The following is a 19,129-nucleotide window of genomic DNA, read 5'->3' on the forward strand; positions in this document are numbered from 1 at the left end:
TGAGGGAGAGCGGGACTGATCTCTACAGTGGCAGAAGTTGACTATGAAATGATGGAAAGTTGGAGTTAGATGTGGCGTGAAAAGAGTTTACACACTGATCTGTGTGTGGGGGAATGAGTTGTCATAGAAATAACACCAGAGCTCATCATCTTGTGTCTGTCTGGAAATCTGTCTGTCTTCACGGTGCCACACTCCCCAGGTGAGATGTTTTTAAAAGTAAATTGTTACCATTGTATGCAAACCCAAACCCTAATTTTAATCTTTGCATTTAAATTAAAAGTTTACCGAGTCACTGCGTGCTGCGAAATCTGCATTAGCTGAGGTGTCATTAAGGTTTTCTGAAATCCATTCAGCACACAGGGCTGTCAATGTGAAAATAAAAACTCTTTTGACATTAGTTAAGTCGTGTTCCAGTGTAAAAAAAGAAAAATAACACTTTAAAGGCTTGAGGTAGATTTGCGCTCGAAGCTATTGACCAGATTGAACCCTGATTTTGTGGTTTTCAAATACACAAATTGAGGTGAAAATACTGTCTGTGGAAATGAAGTCACTACTCACTCAGAGCCCCCTGCAACTTCAGAAAATGTGTCTCAACAGCGAACAATAAGGCATGGCCACACTGATTTGTCCACCAAGTGCCAGAAAATTTGATTGAAATTGGCTTGGTTTGTTCCTTTGATACAGGTGGCGCAATGAAAGCAATAGTTTGACAATTTGGGAAGTACCTGTATTCCCTTTCTTGCGGAGTGTAAGATGAGCGACGTCTGTCAATTCAGTCTGTTAAATACGGGTCAGTCCATGCCAACTCACCCAGAATGCTGAGCTTTTCCTATAACGTGTTGTGGTTTTTCTCAAAAACATGTAAAAAAAACAACATGTAAAAAGTACATTCACAGGACCTTGCTGAATCCTACAGCTGTACAATTTTATTTATTAAAATTTGAAGTTTGATTCTTGGTATGTGTAATATAATGTACATCACATATCGCTTATTTTTCACGTAATTAGGTTGAAATCTTGTCCTGAACATCCAAGAGACCCTAAGCATGATTTGCAACATGTATTCCTTTTCAATAAATGCCTGTTAAAAATTCATATCTCCACCAGTTTTCACTTTTTTTTTCAAACCAAACTTTGATTCTGTGTGGTAAAAGATAATGATGTTTTACTACTCATTTAATACATTCTTATGAGAACAGTATCCATCTAGTTCTGGACAAGAAAGCAAGAAAGTGTATTAACCAACATGTCCAACTATTTCTGTAAGAAGACAGAATAATAAATGAAGAAAAAAATAATCTCATTCATGTGATTCAGAGGTGGTTACATCCTTTGGGTTCAACTTCTCTGAACTTTTTCTGACACAACACAAACATTGTATGGTGAAGGCATCATTCACAGTTTTTACCTTGTAGCTTTTGATTTCTCACCTTGCGATTTGTTGTTTGATAAAGAGACACAAAGCAGGAAAGACAAACAAAGACAACAAGAGGTGTGTGCTGATAGAATAAAAGTCTTGATTTATTTCTGTTTATCTATACATTAAACAGGTGTTCCTGAATGCAGCAAGAGAAAACACAGAACAGGATGCTAAGCGTCAAAGAGTTGCTCGCATAGCAGAGGTGTGGCCGGTTTAGCAAAGACATGTACACTCTCTATCGCATATACTTATAACATCTTCTGTAAATGTAGGGTTACCTCTAGGAGGCTGAAGTAGGGTGAGGGAGTGTTTACTGCAATAGTCTTGAAATTCTTTTCACATTTTCACACCAACTGGAAATAACTCCATACAGTAAAAACCCTGTCTTTCCCTAATGATCATTGCAATGCAGGTACAACTATTACAGACAGGTATACAGTCAAGCAGCCCTGTACAGCTCAGTTTAATTTAAACTTCATGAAAGTGTAGGAATAGTTGTGTACGGATTTGTCGTGTCGCCATTGTCCCGTTTGACTCTATCTCAAGGCTGTGCGGACACATTCAAAAGGTTTGAACGCTCGCCAATCACTCTCCACCCAACAGTGATGTGGTACCAGGTGATTACAACTCCACACCTGCATAGGAATTCAATTACACACAAAACTCCCTGGGTCAATTCCCTGGACGAGAGCAAAGCTTAAAATTGAACCATTATGAAACAGTCCAACGAATGGCTTAAGTGCTTCCAGGAAACCAACTGCTGTGTACTTGAACACTGCTCACAGTAGAGAGGAGTTCCCCAGCATATTTCATGTTCACAGACATGGTGAAAGAAAAACATAAAACAAAACAAAACAAAAAACAAACAAACAAACAAAAAAAACAGGTAGAGGAAACCACCCTTAAAAATCTCAACAACGTTCAAACACTTTGGCGCTGAAACGATTCCATTGGTGTCACTGCACAGGGTAAAAGAAAATATAATGCACTTTTGTTGTATAATGAAGCCAAGTCCAGACACTGAATACTGCTGTACATATGACTTGAGCTCACAGTTAGTCAATCATGAACAAATTGCTACACTAAATTCATATTCTCAACACTGAAAATTACATTTGAGTTGTTTAAACGACAGTAAGGGACAAAGAGATACAACCGGGGAATCACAGATTAAAGCGGTGTAATGATCAAACTCCCCAACAGTCATCCCAAAATCATTTCTCCTGGGTAATTTCACCATAAATATCAATGAAATCCAGATTTTGCAAAAACAAACTGGTACTAACCTTGAGTCAAATACAACATGTTTTGGCTGAGGAGCTCTTCTACCGTAACAAACACTGCCCAGTCCAACTGAGATTTCCTTTAATGACAATCTGGCATGCAACCAGTGAACAGTGGTTTCCTTTGATTAGTCGTTCATCTGAGTGTGATCTGATAATCATGTACTATATATAGTGAAACCTGATCTAACCAGTATAAATGCATATTTCTGAAAATACACTGCAACAATGTAATATTGGTAGACAACAGGTGCTAGAAGCAGATGCATCCATTGAAAATCAGCAAGTTCTGAGGTACTTCTGAAACTCACAGCTGAGGATACGTATAATCACTATCTACAATATTTGGATGGATAGCATATAAGTCGATACAGTAATAGCAGGGTAACCGTTTTGCGAAACATTTTGGCTTTACGATTTGATTAGCTGAGGGGATAGTGGCGGTTGACACACCTGAATAAAACATAGCTGTATGAGGATAAAAACATAGAAAAACAGCACCATTTGAGGTCCGATAGACAGATCAGTTTCTGAACTGTTTGCTGGTAGCACCGTCAACCAGTAAAAATCTCAGAATGCAATACAGAGACAGAACACAATCACTGATCAACTGCACGACATAGCAAAGAGCGAAGATATATATTCAGAGATGACCCCTCACGCAGACACCCCCTTTAGAGCAGCATCTTTAAGCAGGTAATAAAACTGATTTCTCCTAAGAATGATATTGTGTACTGAGGTGTTTTACAAGTTTTATATACTGTACATGTTGAGAGTAACCAGGTATACCTTTCCTATAGATTTTTTTTAATATACACACATAGTTTACAGTCACTGACAAACAAACACCAGAGTAACAATGAGGTAGGACGGTGAAGTTAGATGAAGTAGAACCGGTTTGTGGATTGTATACAAAGTTACTTATACCTTAAGAAAAATATAGGCCTAACAATGTGTTCCTCCCGTTTTTTTCTTATTTGAAGTAAGTTTGACATTGTATCTGAAGCTCAAACAGTAATGTGTTTTGTGTACACTTAGTTGTGAAAACTGCTGGATGGAGCCATTTATCTCGTTCCACTCAAGAGAAGCTGGGACTGATCTCGTTTTTCCGCAATCAAACTGTCAGAAAGCAGCATAAAGCTCCCTCACTTCTGAGACTTTGACAGGTGGTTCACAACATAAGCCAAAACACCAAGCGAGGACGACAAGATTTGCTATTATTTTGATACGTTTGCATTTTTAAAATCCAGTCCATATAAATGTCAGGAGGGTAAGGAACTAGAGGTGGCACAGGAAGAGGATCACAGAGCCAGCAAGGTTACATTTCATCCCTATCGCTACTTGAGTGTGACAGTGAGAGTACTGGAAGGTCTGGTGTATGTTACAGAGCCAAAACTAGCCTATGTCATCCATTAACAGCCCCGTAAGGTTATATACTGTTGTATATTACTAATATGAAGCCAAAACCCAAAGGGCTCCTCTGCAAGAGACTTGGTACATTTGATAGAGATTGGCCTTGCCATCACAGATTAAACAAATCTGGGTTAAAAACATACAGTCCTTCCATACAGCTTTCATCCACTAAAGATGGTTTTAGTTAAAGGATTAGGCTTAATCGCGCTCCAGGAAACCAGCCTTTGAAAACAAGTTGACATTTCAGATGATGTAATAGCTCTATAAATGCTCCATCTTAAAGCATTATTTTAACCACACCCCCTTTTGGCATCAAACAACAAAGAAACAAACACAAACACAACACACAACAATGTGTCAGAGTTTCAGCATGGTTGCTTTGCACAGCAGAAATCTTTTCTTTCTTTCTTTCTTTTAAATCGCATGTCTTTTTAATACATGCTAGCGCAGGTAAACCTCATGTGTTGCTTTTGTACAGGGAAAACAAAGAAACTGGAAAACGGAAACCAAAAAAAAAAAAGAAAAAAATCTATAATATGCCACCATGTCGGTGTGTTAAAATTCACTAAGCTCTATTACCTTGGCATGGGCCATTTATTTTTTGTGCAAAACCTGCTGATTCCTCAGTCAGCACCCTATTCTTAAGCTTGATCTCAGCCTTGAATACTTTGGCTTACAATTACCATTCATTTGTAAAAATACACAATTATCTCTAAATAAGTCATATCTATACATACTGTAACCAGCATCTTCACACATTAAGTTAAAGCACATATTCCAGTCAGCTTGCACATTTATTCAGGTAAATATCTTTAGATTGGTAAAGTTATGTTTTGGGCTTGAAAGCCTCTTAAGGTTTTTTGACTTTTTGCTTGTCAATTTGCCAAGTAAGCTATTTTTTTGTTCGAGAGGCCATGACAGAGTTATAGAACCCAGTTTCCTGGGGTAATCTGTATTTTTTTAAACACTCCACATAAATCTAAGAAGATTTCAATATTCAGAAGTAGTAGTACTTCTCCCAAGTAATGGGAAGTATTAACTCAAGCTTGTTTTGGAGCATTGGCATGTCAGGGGGCATATCTGACAGACAAAACAAAATCATATCCCATAACTCATTCTTGCCATAAAAAAAAACAATAAACCAAAATTTCCTAAGGTGCTTCATGATAATACCATGATTGTTAGGCCTTAATCCATATATATATTTAAAAAAGTGGACGAATACCACAAATACATTTCTTTAAGATTGAAATTGCCGAGAAGTTTAAAGTGCATTCAATGTAAATGTTTGTGTTGATCTAACTACTGCATCTCAATTACAAGAGTACAACGGTTTAACGATACGGATTCTCATCGTACTGTGGCAGATCATTAGAAGGTAGATTCTAAGTGAGGCTTATTAAATATCACATGTTGTGACTGTAGTATAATGTACAGGCTCTGTTAAAATCTGATGTTAGGTAAGCCTTGTCTCTCTTGTTCCACAGAGATCACTTTGGCTAAGAAAGGGAGTTAATTTTTTCATTTGTTTGTAGATTCAACGGTTCTACATTTGGATACAACATCAAGCTTAAAGCCAACAATTCATATGAAAATAAAAAGTGTAAAAAGAAACACAAGAAATCGTCAGGTAACATGGAATTACAACATCAATTAGATAAACCAAAACTTGACCAGAACCTTTAAAACTGTAACATGTAACTTGACTAGAAACGGAAATATCCATGTTTGATGGAAAAAAATAAAAAGACGTAATTTTTATGTACACTAAAAAATATCCAGAACATAAGGTAGCTTAACAAAAGGCTGATCTGAACTTTTGAAATAACAAAAAAACAAAAAACAAAAAAAAAAAACAAGAGAGACAAAATGATAGAGAGAAATAAACCAACCGACAAACGAGAATCTAGAGTGTGAAGAGGAGAGAGGCTTGATGGGCAGCTCTGCAGCAGATTCACAGTTAGCCACAGCTAGGTCACAGTTGAGATTTCAATCTGCAGCATTTAGTTCCAGCCTGCAGACAGCCACACAAACCATTTTGGATCAAAACAATAAAACAACTAGAAAGAAAAAAACATAAAAAAAAGAAAACATACAAGAAAAAGAGGACATTTTTAAAGTTCTGATGGCATAGCTCGGAGGAGATTGTCACTGGAGCAACCTTACTTTGTTCCCCAGTGGTGTGGCTTAAAAAAGAGGGGGTTATTATGGGGTTCAGCAGGCCCAGACAACTTTGACAGGACAATAGTGTTTCAGACAGCTTTACCCACAGCTAACACTGCTTCCACAAGAAGATGGCCTAAACTGTGCAGAGCTGTGCCCTGATTTTCTTCCCCCCATACTGTCCCTTGCAGCGCAGCATCTTTGAAAAACAGGCGGGGAGGGTAGTAGCAAGTAACCCGGCTCAGCTCACCTTAATGGTGTGAATCACACAGAAAATAGTACCTCTTGCCACCTCTTACATTCTCACAGCAAAGTGCAGGTGAAGCTTCATCACTTCAGCTTACTATACATTTACAATCACAGCCTACTAGAAAACCCAGGGGCAAACCAGCCCCTGGTGATTGCCAAATCCATTTAAGGCCTTTCTAGACATCAACATGCCTGTACCACTACAACTCATTAAAACAGTCAAATTGTCCGAAAGTGACACGTTTGATTAGGAGTAGCACAGGAATATCCCATCAAAACCTTTCCTTGTGCTCTCACATTGATGGCAAATGCTCACAACTAAAAGGTCAACACAATAAAACAAACATACTCTATAGACATTAAAGTCATGCTTCACATTTAACCTCTGTAGGCTCTCTTTTTAATAAAGTGACCTGTTGTGATTGGCTACAGTTAAGGGGAAGAATTAATCTCTTGGAGCAACAGAATCTCTGTTGCAAAATGCAATATGGCTGTTACCAATTAAGACTTGTGCATCTGAGACCCTGATGTCCCACTCCATGCAGTAAGTACCAACAGCAAACACTCAGCAGATATTGAGTAGTCACCTAAATATCCACCTGTTAAAACGACTAGGATCTAATGCAAGCTAGCATCATCATCTCTATAGCATCGAAGACTTTATCTCGGGAAATAACCTTTCACTTTTTAAAAGTTTAAGGACTCAATATTATGTTCTGATACAGAACAATAAATCAATTTAACCAACACATCTAATCTCTCCCTTTGACACAAATGCACACGTCAATAAACCATGTCTTGGTACCAATCCCACTGTAAAGCTTAAAAAAAAAACACTCATACCAGATGATACCAAACTAGTTCACACGTGTTTAACTTCTCACAGGTGGGTAAAGCTGTCTGTCAGCCAATGAGGACACTGGGCACAGAGGAAGGTGATGGCTCTATAGGGAGCTGGGGGAGGGGTCTATTTGTTTTAACATTTTACACAATTACCAATCTAATGTTTCAAAGGAAAACAACTGCTGCTCAAACCGTGACAAACATCCCCCAACCACCCATATCAAGTCCCCTCAATATCTGGTGAACAACGGGGGGCAGAAGGCGCTGGTGTGACAACAGTTGATCACTACATGCCGTCGTAGGTGAAGTTCTCCATCTTGACTGTCTGTCTGATGAGCAGCTTGGACTCCCGCCGCTCCTCGTTCTTAATGGACTTGTTGATGTCCATTATCTTTTCACAAATGTATTTGTTCACTTTGGACAATCTCTGCGTAATCTCTGCACTGTCGGCTGTCTCTTGAGACACTCTGTCGTAGAGACACTCTGAGGAAGGAGCGAGTGTGAGCAGTCAGACTACATCAAATTAAAAAAATTCTGATCTTATCTTTGTCTGGTGTCTAATGAATATATTTTAATGATACAAAGGCTGTATGATAAGAGGAAATTATTTTTCTGTACCTGATGTTTTCCAACTTGCCTCAGCTTACAAAAGACTCAGAAAAAGGATTCATCTCTTTCATAGTTTTGAATTTATAGTTTTAAATCAGTATTTTCATCTTACCTCTGACGATTTTCAGTTTGCTGGGCGACAGAGGAGGTTTGGGCAGAGCGTCTTTCTTCTTTTTGGTGGCCACTCCAGTGACACTGCGGTTCTTGAGGGTTTCTGTACCCCAGATCATTACAGCCAGGTTCTTTGTGAACTTGGAGTCTCCCTGGGTCCGCTGCAGCTGGTGCCACTTCTCCTCCTCCACCCAGATCCCTCCACCGAGGTGTACCTAGAGAGAGGACAAGTGTAAAACAGAACTGTGAACACCGCATTTCAACATGTGCATCTCTGTCATCTGCTGTAGGTACAACTATGTTGTAAGCACTGTCATCTGTTGCCAGAGAAAATGAAAAGTGTAATGCAGTGTGGATATGATAAATTTAGTTAAAAAACAACACAATGAGCACACTGACACATTTCTAAGAAACATGGTATAACAATTTAACCTTAAAATACCAGCTTTGAAATGATTTTGATGGTACCCTGACTTATAATGGGGAGAATTCCCACCTTGCAACCCACATGGCTTTTCTTGTACTATGTAACAATAAAACTTTACTGAACTTTTGCTTTCTAATGAGCAAAATCGAAAGTATTTCCAGACAGGGGCTTATTAGGTTGCTAGGAGTGCAAATCACTCTCTGAGGCTGAGTCCGGTTGTGAACACTCTGCCATTAAATCAGTTGTTGTTAAATTATTGCTTGTTTAGGCTTGAAATACGTTTCCTTTTCAATTTTCACCTTAGTAGACAATAACGATTTATTTGATTCAATTCAATTATATTTTCAATCAATGCGAGTGACGTGTGTCAAACTAAGATTATTTACTGACAGCCCTAGTGTACAGCTCTCCATATATACTCCAGTGGTGTGGGGGTGAAATGCGCTGTAGAAAGGCCAAATTGCAAAAAATTCTTCTCTGTGCTTGCTTGCTCATGCAAGACTTCCAAACAGTGTTACTATTAAAGATTTGCCCATCCCAACCACAGAGAAAAAAAAATTTTTTTAAAAAAAATAAATAAACTAACACTATCACATAAGCCACCTTTTAGAAGTTGTGGGAAAAAAAATAGTTCCCTAAATGTATTAAAAAGCATCCCAATCCAGTTTCACCAGTCCATGCTCTGTGTAGGTGTCAAACCATCTAACTCTAAATAGACAAGGCAGGTCATAGCTTGTCATGGCAGGATACATCTTAACCAGCTCCCAGTTAGACCACTTTAAAAATCCCAAGGAGCCCCACTTTCACCAACAAGGATACATAAATAAGCTAAGGCCACTGGCTGCTTGTGGCCTGGATTACCTCCACTATGAACTCAGCCTGTAGCTCTCTATACACTGGCCCCGGCACGTTGCATAAGCCTGCACCAAACACTCCAAGCCGATTGCCAGCCTAGGCCGACTGGCCCGGTCTTCTAGGTGAGCTAATGCAGCGGGGGGCATATGTGACTCTCTTTTCCCCCTTCTCTCCTCTCTTATCACTGTTAAGTCTTTAGGCTAGCATCCAAAAGGCTTTTCCCAGTGCAGCTAATGTGCTTTAGGCCCCCGGCCAGCAGACAAGCTTTTTACTGCCCTCAAGTTAGACAAGATTGTTTTCATCCTCCCTCCCCGTTGCTCTCGTTTATCTCTCCCTCTCCATCTCTCCTCCTTCTTTTCTCCCCTCTCACTCTCTCTCACTAGGGCTAACCTGTCAGTCACTTTAAATTCCTCTCGTGCAAATAATTAATATGGGGTCCCTGATGTAGGAGAGTTCTAATTTGCAAGTGTTCTTCACGCTTGAAGTGGCTGCAGGCCCCAGAGCTTGTAGTACCAATTCCCCCCCTGTCATCAGAGACAGGACGCTGGTTGAGTTACAGCGGTGGGGGGAGTAAAGAACCCTAACAGGCCAATAAACACTGATGATGCCGGCTGGGCTTGCAGGAACAATAATAATCTTCTCAACCTTGTTTACCTGCTAGGGTAGGGCGGCCAGGGGGGAAAGGACTGATCAACTATGACGGCATGTTCTCAGGTTCATGGGTGTTATGAGGAAATACAGCATTTCCTACAAAATCAGGCTACTTCCCACAGTCACCCCCAGGCAGAGAGCCAGGGATACAGGAGAGGGAACTGAAGGATACAGGGCTCATTGAGATAATCTTTATGTTAAGATTGAAAGTCCCTATGTGAAATGTAACTACTTGACTGTTTAATAACATGTATATTACAGTAAATAGCTGAAGAAGTGGACATGTGAAAAAAAAAAAAGCATTTTGTTGTGTTCCTCAATTGATCGGTATTGAAAATACAATCCTTGTTTCCTTGTTGCTGAATGACTTATTAGCTTGAATTACTAACAAGCCTTTAACAGCATCATTGGACTTGGTTGAAGGCTTGTCAGTCAGTTGTTGAGTGAAGGCATCTTTTATTCCATTTTTTTTTTTATTTTAGTGCTCGGAGGTACTGTTTTGTTTACATTTGGTTGAGTGATTTTGCCTTGAAGAATAAATGTCAAAATACTAAAAAAAGATCAAGGAGATGAGAACAGGCAGGGAACATCAAAAAGCAAATGAGAATAAAGAGTGTCTCGTAGTCCAGTCGGACGTACCTTGCCATCGTTGCAGGTGTATACTGTTCTGGGTGAGGGCGAGTAGCTGGAACTGGTGTTGGCTTCTTCCCTGCATGTCTCCTGGGCCTCAACGATGGGTTCAACCACTTCAGCCTTGATTGTCTGAGTGCCACTGTCGTGCATAGGCTCTGCAGATATAGACAAGACATTTAACATCACGGCAATACAATCAACAAATCTACACTACGTCTGTCAGCACTTTTAAGTTGAGGTGAGGTCAATCAAGGCCATTCACCAACGGCTCGCCAACATCGCAGAACCACAGAGGATGACACTGCAACAGAAGACAGTTCAACAACACTTGACCACATGCCAGTTGCACTTTAATCCCTCCAGTACCCATGAGCATGTGGCCATGAGTTTTGTGGTCTTTACCGGTGGAACAGTGCCCACCTGCTTGACTGTGTGCTTCCCACCTTGGGCCTAGGTTTCCCTGTGCCTCGAGACAGGCGGTTATTTTATCTCACTACATAAGCTGGCTTGGTTGCAGGCCACACTAAGCTCCAATGTAGCTGATGAGTTTTAATATCGGTCAGTGCACTCCATCCCCTACCCGACAGCACCCCAGGGTGCCCTAATCTTTAGCCCGTCCATTAGATGGTCTCGCCAGTAGCCAGGCGCCTCTGTCCAGATCTACAGAGGGCCTGAGGTTAACACCAGCATCTGGCAACACTTGAGTTTGCACTCTGACGCGCACTGTAATGACACCACATTTAATCACACTAAACCTTGTTTATAGTCGCGCAAAACACCATGGCATGGGCTCTGCAGATCATGGCGCATGACCTACGAGCATGAAGAGGCAGTTATGCTCAATGCGTTGTTCTTCGTAGTATTCTCCAAAATGCTAGGGGGCGTAAAAGCAAAATATTCTGTGAATAAGCAAGAAGTCAACAAGTGTTACCGGAAAAACGTCAATATCCAACATGGCTACACACGCTTCCCTTGTAAACATGGCAAAGACAAGTTGTGAGTTGTATTCACACTTTTTTTGTAATGTTTGCACACATTTAAATCAAAAATGAAAATCAAACTACGTACAAAAACGCAGCTATCTCTGTGTAAATCTTTTAGGCCCTATTTTTCAACGCTTTCCCACAAAACGCCTCATCATTAGCCAGTGTGCCAAAATATGATTCGTCCAAGGAATCACTGTTTGGCTGTCCCTGTGGTCTCTTGAGGAAGAGTGTTAGAGGCAAACCTGTTCAGCCAATCTACCTTCGAACGCAGCCTCAACTTGTGGAGCCTTCGCACTGAAGTTGACGTCATTTTTGGTGTGTGCACTGCGTCAAGCATAAATTTAGCTTTACAAAAGTGCTCTATTTCCTGTATTGGACTTACATCTTTAATACTACCTAAGAAAATCCCATTGCTGTACTTATCTAATTGTCTTATCTAATCTTATTGTTATTGTACGTGTCTTTTAACCTCTGTGTGGATTTTTTTTTCTGCTTATATTGCACCCCAGCTGTACAAGGTAGGAGATTGTACTTTCTTTTTCCCCTTATATCTCAGGTCTGCTTAGAGAGCTTGGGCTGGACAGTAACCACTGCTGTTGTGGGAATACTGATACTGTGCATGTGAAACTGGGCTATAAAATATAAACCTGACATAACTTCAGACAAATGCAACTGACATGGATCTACTTTACACTGCTGTATGGAGTGTTTTTTGAAATCCATATACATCAATAAAGCTCCAGACCAGTCCAGGTTTTTTAACTTTTAAAATGGCAACAGCTGATCATTGCCATAAACATCATTTAACACTGTGATAAACAGTTTCTGTCTCTATCAGTTCGACAGAGCATATGAAAGGACTGAACCCACAACCGCTTTCTGTTTAAGGACGGTCATTCTCATCACTAGTCCACTCAACAAACCTGAGATGCAAGCCAAGCTAAAACACCCAAACCTCAAAGTTTAGTTCCATTTATAACTTCATCTGTGTGTCTTAATTTTAGTAGAAAGACACTGAATTTAAACAACAGTCCTAAATGCTCATGTACATCTAGACTAAAAAGATAAGTCTATGAAAGGGCCCTATCTCGAAACACTTTTCTCAGTGAAGGAACATTCCTCTTGCATGATACTAGGTTGTTTTTAGGCAAAATGAAGAAACCATTATGTTTGGCATTCGTTAACGTTCTCAAAAAAGGCACAGATCCTTTTTAGATCAGTGGGAGTATAAGGAGTAAATTGTGTAGACAAACAGTAAACACGTGGATTAGAACGTGCCCACACACTTGCCTCACACACGTTACTGTCAGGCCCACGGCTAGGCCCCTGAAAAGGTCCACTGAATGGGTCCTCCCAAAATCTGGGCTTGCTCTGTCTATCATACATAAACACACGAACATCTAAGCTATTGTCTCATTATCATCTTTCTCACAGTTACCTCATGGGTATTGTTCACCTCTACAGCCTGGCTGGAAGCAGCTTTTGGAGCTGACTGAAAAAAGTTGGTCATTAAATTATTATTGGGGTCTTGAGCAATTGCCAGCTCCCTCTTTTTCTTTTCCTTTCATTTTTGGCATCCGATTTATGTGCAGGTCCTGGCACAGCAAGGAAATTCACTCCAGCATTAGCTAGTAGTTAGTTTAGACCAGTCTCATGTCATGTGCTCGGCTGCCAGCAGTGCACTTTTCAAGTTTTGATATTGCGTACAAAAGAAAATGACTCCATCATCAAACTCTGAATTGTAGTTTTACGATTATCCTGGTAGTGTTGTTCTCAGTAGTTAACTGATTTGACTTTTGTGGACATTTTCTTAAATGATGTTAAAGGTGACTAATACATTTTGTGGCATAGGCAGCAGTGGTTTGTGTGTTGGTGTGCATGCTCCTGGTCCCTCACCGCTGCCCAGTCTCATGAGAAGCACGTCTTGCAGCCTCCTGTTGAAGTCTCTCAGCTCTTTGACTTCTGTCAGCAAGCTGCCATATTCCTTCAGCTTCTTGGCCTGCTGCACCAGCTGCCTGCGGGTTCTCTCCAGCTCCTGCTGAAGCCTCCTCATCTCCTCCTCTTGTTGCCTGTAGCTATGAACCAGCTCCTCGTACAGGACTCTAGGAACCACGGCCGCAGCTACCCCGGACCCACAATCTGCGTCCACCTCCAAGTGCTGTTGTTGCTGCTGGTGATGATGTTGCTGATGCTCTGCCTCCATATCATCATCCTCGTCGTCCGCATCTTCTCCCTCCTCGGCCAGCCGGTCCTCATCCAGGTCCTCCTCGCCCTCCATACAGGAGTTGGCAGCATTTCTCTCCAGGCGAGCCACTACTGCTGCTAGGCTCTTGGAGGAGTTAGACAATGGGCGTCCATGGTCATGAGACAGGGCCTGATGACAAGAACAACTGTCAAATTAGACAAGTAACCAATAGGCAAGTGAAATTAAAATTTGAATATAAAACCTGGAAAGTTGAGAACTGATCATGACAAGAATAAGCCATATGTTTGGCCTGATATTTTAGAGAATTTCTCAAATCTTTTTGCTGCATCAGATATTTTAAAAAATACCACATTAGTTGAAAAATGACATGATAGACAGTCAGACTGCAAACAGTTTGTTTTGACTGTGTGGATCTCAATCGGAACTGGGAGGAGAGGAGTCACTGAGTTCCCTGATGAGCCGCTCAGAGGATTTGTCTGTGAAAGGGCAGCTGTCCAGAGTGCTGAATTTGTGTTAATCCAGCATATGGTAAAAATAGCGTGGGGGATTTTGGGTGTCAGCCAAGTTTATGGAAATTCGGACATTGTATCGTCATTAGATATATTTAAAATATAAGACTATTGCTGCGTGTACATCAACATGACACAAGCAGTCATGGGCGTGTCCACGCTTACACAATGTTGACATAAACTTTTTACAATAAGTAAAATTATTTCAAAGCGATACTTCTAACTCGTTTTCATACATTACTTAAAGTAAACTTTGCACCCACATGTACAGACATGGCTGATTTTAATTTGTTGTAATAAAGACATAAAACAAATCTTAATGGCACTATCAAGTTGTCACTCATTTGAACATGCTCAAGTGGCACTGAGTCCAAGACCCAGTGCGGCCACTTTAAATAAAAATAAAACAACTAATGTCTACTTTAGGTGTGCCTACCTTTTTATGCCTGAGTGGCATTCTCTCCTCTCCAAAATTGTTCTCAATAGAGTTTCCTGAATTCTTGATGGACATCTTGGGAATTTTCATCTTCTTTTGCATTATACTGTCTTCAAATTCTTCTACTGTATCTGTGAAGTGCAGACATAGAAGCATGAACAATCTCAGAAAGTTTTCCAAACAAAAGTTAAATGGATTGTCATAAAACGTGAAAGTACCTACAGTTCTTTCATCCATTGGTCAAACTCGGGCCGAGGTCGTTTAGTTTCTCCATTCTGCTAGATCAAACTAACTTTAGCACTCTTAGCCTTGAACTAAAATATAAGCTGTATAACAGACTGCGAGTCTAGACGTCCTGGCTTCAGTATACAGCGCTTTAACATGACTGCCTGCTGTGCAGGTGTCACTCGGATCTGACCGATCTCTGCAGCCCAGACAGCTCACATTCAGGGATTAGTGATGTAGCTAGTTAAACATCGAGCACAGAAAACGACCGTGAGCAAACATGACTGTAACTGTAGCTAACAGGGAGCAAATCAGTTCACATGCACATTTGAGCACATTAACAGGATGCACTGGCATGAACCTCACATGACGCTGACATGTTGGTGACGGAGAGGCTGCTGTGTGCAGTTCATATCTGAGACACGGCGATGACTGCTGCAGCACCGCATCGCCTCTATGGCACAAACCCACAGATAAGCCAGCTAACAAGCTAACCGCAAATCACCAAAGCTACCGGGCTAGCGTCTCGACTACATGTACAAACCTATGACAAAAACGATAACATGCCAACCAAGGGCTGCCACATGTGTTTCTCATGTAGTGACAGCCCCGCTTCTGCACGCAGTTAACTAGCGCTTCGGCGCTAACATGCTAACGCGGTGCGAACACACAGCAAGCTAGCAAGCGTTAGCTTCGTGTTGTAAACAACCGTTTTGACTGGCTAACGTTGCATGCCACGTATTTAACGAAACAACCAGCATTACTCTGTCGAAACAAGAGAGATAACTCGTGGAACAGTACTCTCTGGATGTAAAAAACCGTAAAGCATTGACGACAAGGTATGACTACCTGCCAAACTTATCTTAGCATATCTCACTAGCATATCTAGCTAGCCACCGCCGAGGACGTTGTTGTGGCTATCAGTGTCAGATTCCAGCTGATCACGTCTTGACAGATCGGACAAAAGGACTCGCTTTGACACATTCCCGAGTTTCGCGCACATCAACGTTACTTGATCAGACAGAGAAAACCAGCGTTAAAAGGAGAAAAGCTGGTGTGTTAAGAGGGCAACTTACCTGCAAGGGCAAGGATCTGTGCTTCGCACGGCTGGCCTGCGCTGCCATTCTCTTCAGTTCTGTGAACCAGATACACCTTCTGATTATCAAAATCTGTTTTGTGCAGAGGTCTCAAATCTTCGACATTTGAAATGGGTAACGCGTAGCACATATCGTCTTCAAAGAATCTAACAAAAGCATACATTATTTACTTCTCTTTGGTCCTGCACTTTGGATATGGTTGACAGTTTTTCCTCACAAAGTATTAAAAAAAAATATACACACAAGGGGGTTGGGGATGGTGTCTGCGCTCGGCTACTCTTGCCTGGTCCACATCACCAGGCAAGATCATCAAGGCATAAGTAATAGACATTACATTACCTTTGCTGTCAGGAGATGTTGAGATACAAAGGTATTGAAAACTATTTAGATATTTTTTGTCTTTGTAATATTATAAAAGATGTTTTTTTTGTCAAATTTTAAACATCTCTAAAATTGTAAACATCTATAAATATACAAAATCTTTTACAAAAATACAATAACATACAATAGTGAAAGTCAAAAATATTTATATGGACATTTTTTTAAGATATTGTAAGCATTGCTCTACGTGATTAGGCAGGACATTCAGTCATCCTAGATCATTATTATCATCACTCTGTCTTCTGAAGGAATTGTTTGAGGAAAATACAGTGAACACAATCACCACGATGATCACCTGCCGAGTCAGATTTCACTGGGCTCTGTGTGCGTCCATGTGTTTCCTGCTGTACACTTCTCATCTGTTCCTTGCGTCACAACAGAAAGACTTAAGGCCAGCTGACAGAAATGAACTCTTTGTTATTGTAAGACAGCCAGGTGGTTATACAACAGGATGGATTTCTTTCAGTTGTTACTCTAATGGAGAGCACCACAGTCGATAAATGACACTAACAATTTCGTTCTGCTTCGGCTGCTGTAATTGAAAAGTAACTGATGCAGAACTATATAGAGCCCTTTTTTTTTTTTCTTCTCTGATATTTCGTTTCATAGTTTCAGGCATTTAGTTAGTTATGATTAGGCCTGTTTCAAATGCCAGCTTCCCCATGATGTTTGTTCACTGTGCTGTGTGACCGATCTCAGAGTCTGTTAAACGTATACAAGAGAATTTGAGTACAAACAAACAAACAAAGCAATGATAATAGTTATTGAAACAGTATGCTTTCAATACAACTGAGTGGTTACATCTCCTAGCTATGCTATTGATTGGGGAGACTACCTTGCTGCACTTTTCTGTGAAGAAGCCATAAACTGAAATTGTTGAAATTTAACATTCATATAAAGTAGTTCAAAAAAGTTAAATCCAACTAATTTTTGTATATATATATATATATATATATATATATATATATATATATATATATATATATATAAATATATATATATATATATATATATATATATGTATACATATTATAGAGGTAAGGAATAATTACAGTTTTTTCAAGGCTGATTCATGGTCATTTCATGTATAGTTTGGCAGAGCTCCACAAACTATTACAGCAGTGAGAGTGATAGACAAGAGATTTGAGCGGCTTCTCGACAAGTCGAACAGAGGATTACTGCTAATCTAAGCTTCTGTTCAATGGCTCTCCTGTCCTCAAGCCTGGGCTTGTCAACATAAGGCTGCTCAGTTTCTGGAGCTTTCTGTCTTTGAAGTGGTCAGTGTGTTTTAAGGGGGACACCACTCCGTTTAAAAGTCTTGCATGATGTTATTTCTGCAGCCTGGAGAAGTTCATTCTAAATTTACGACAACAACTTTCTGCCTAAAATTAAAGTTTACGGAGGTGCAACACAGATGGAAGTCAATAAAAGTTGAGCCTCCCAGATTTCTTTCATTTTACAGACATTTCTCAAGACATTGTTAATATTTTCCAAGAACGTTTTTTGCAGAACAACTCTCAACACAGTGATACATTTCTTATAGACTCACCGCAGTTTCGGTTATTTCTATTTAATTGTTATGCGTGTTTAATCACATTGTTCAAAAATTTGGAAAACTGACTGTAATCCCTGTAATCTACACAATTGCAAATTCTTACAATACTTATTAATCCTGAATTTATCTTTATATGGTCCTGTACTTCGTCTCAAGACTTCACCCCTGTACTCACTCTTGCCCACAGTAATTATTTCATGGTATGTTGCTCCACTGCTCTGCTGAACTCTCTTGTTCAGCCTCAACCGGATCACAGTGCTTCAATGAACACACTGTTTTTTGCACATGTAATTTTCTGTGTGAACGGTAAGGCTGGTTGGCCAGGGAGACATCTATGCTTGTAGTTACATACAATATGTTGTTCTTATGTTTTCTTGAATATCTAATAAATTATGAGTAATATACAGTAAACTCATGTAATGAGAGTATATATTATTGACTTGTAAATATATTGAAGGTCAGACACAGCCATGGTCCACAGGGGTTTTGCCCATCTTTTTTCACTTTCTTTTATATGTATTTACCTTTTCTAGATTGCAGATTAATAGTACTCTGTTTACACGTTAAATTTATAACTTATGGTTTTTATCACCTCTGCCAAGGAGATTATGTTTTTGACCCGTGTGTTTTTTGGTTGGTTGGTTTGTCAGCAGGATTACACAAAACCTACAGAACAGATTTCCATGAAACTTGGATGGAGGATGGGTCTCAGCCCAGAATAGACCCCATCAGCTTTTAGTGCAGATCCAGATAAAGGGACGGATCTCGACATTTTTCATCGGTATGAAATCATATTTCAGTGGGTCTGGGCCTTTTTCACAGAAGACAGTTTGAAATGTGGCAGTCAGTCCTCTCTCTCCCTCTCCCTCTCTCTCTATCTTTCAGTTATATAGATTATAATATATAATCATACGTGCTCTCATTACAGAAGGGGTTGTGCCACTTTAAGTTAAGTCTAAATCCACCTTTCCATATGCAAAACTCTATTTAATTATAACAATATCATTGCTGTGTGTTGACTTTTCACCATCATGAGAATTAAATGCACAGCTGCTATTTATTTAATAAATCCAATCA

General features: G+C 40.0%; 2 protein-coding genes across 2 annotated transcripts in view; both read right to left on the reverse strand.

Annotated features, from left to right (window-relative positions):
* agbl4 (AGBL carboxypeptidase 4) overlaps positions 1-19,129 on the reverse strand; it is a 284,101-nt gene that overhangs the window by 60,142 nt on the left and 204,830 nt on the right. The window lies entirely within an intron of this gene.
* Positions 1,496-16,322, reverse strand: bend5 (BEN domain containing 5). Its single transcript, XM_073475886.1, has 6 exons — positions 16,096-16,322; positions 14,795-14,925; positions 13,540-14,017; positions 10,664-10,812; positions 8,093-8,306; positions 1,496-7,854 (listed from the first exon to the last, which is right to left on the reverse strand). Exons 1-6 carry the CDS (start codon positions 16,277-16,279, stop codon positions 7,658-7,660), a joined length of 1,353 nt encoding a protein of 450 aa, XP_073331987.1. The 5' UTR covers positions 16,280-16,322; the 3' UTR covers positions 1,496-7,657.

Source organism: Pagrus major, chromosome 11, assembly GCF_040436345.1.
Source record: "Pagrus major chromosome 11, Pma_NU_1.0".
NCBI classification, from domain to species: domain Eukaryota; kingdom Metazoa; phylum Chordata; class Actinopteri; order Spariformes; family Sparidae; genus Pagrus; species Pagrus major.

Coding starts and splice junctions, on each gene's coding strand:
- bend5 (XM_073475886.1), bottom strand. CDS start 16,279: ATGTATGCTTTTGTTAGATTCTTTGAAGACGATATGTGCTACGCGTTA. Junction 14,018..14,794: donor TGCCACTCAGGCATAAAAAG/GTAGGCACACCT, acceptor TCTTGTCATCAG/GCCCTGTCTCATGACCATGG. Junction 10,813..13,539: donor TCTCATGAGACTGGGCAGCG/GTGAGGGACCAG, acceptor CTATATCTGCAG/AGCCTATGCACGACAGTGGC.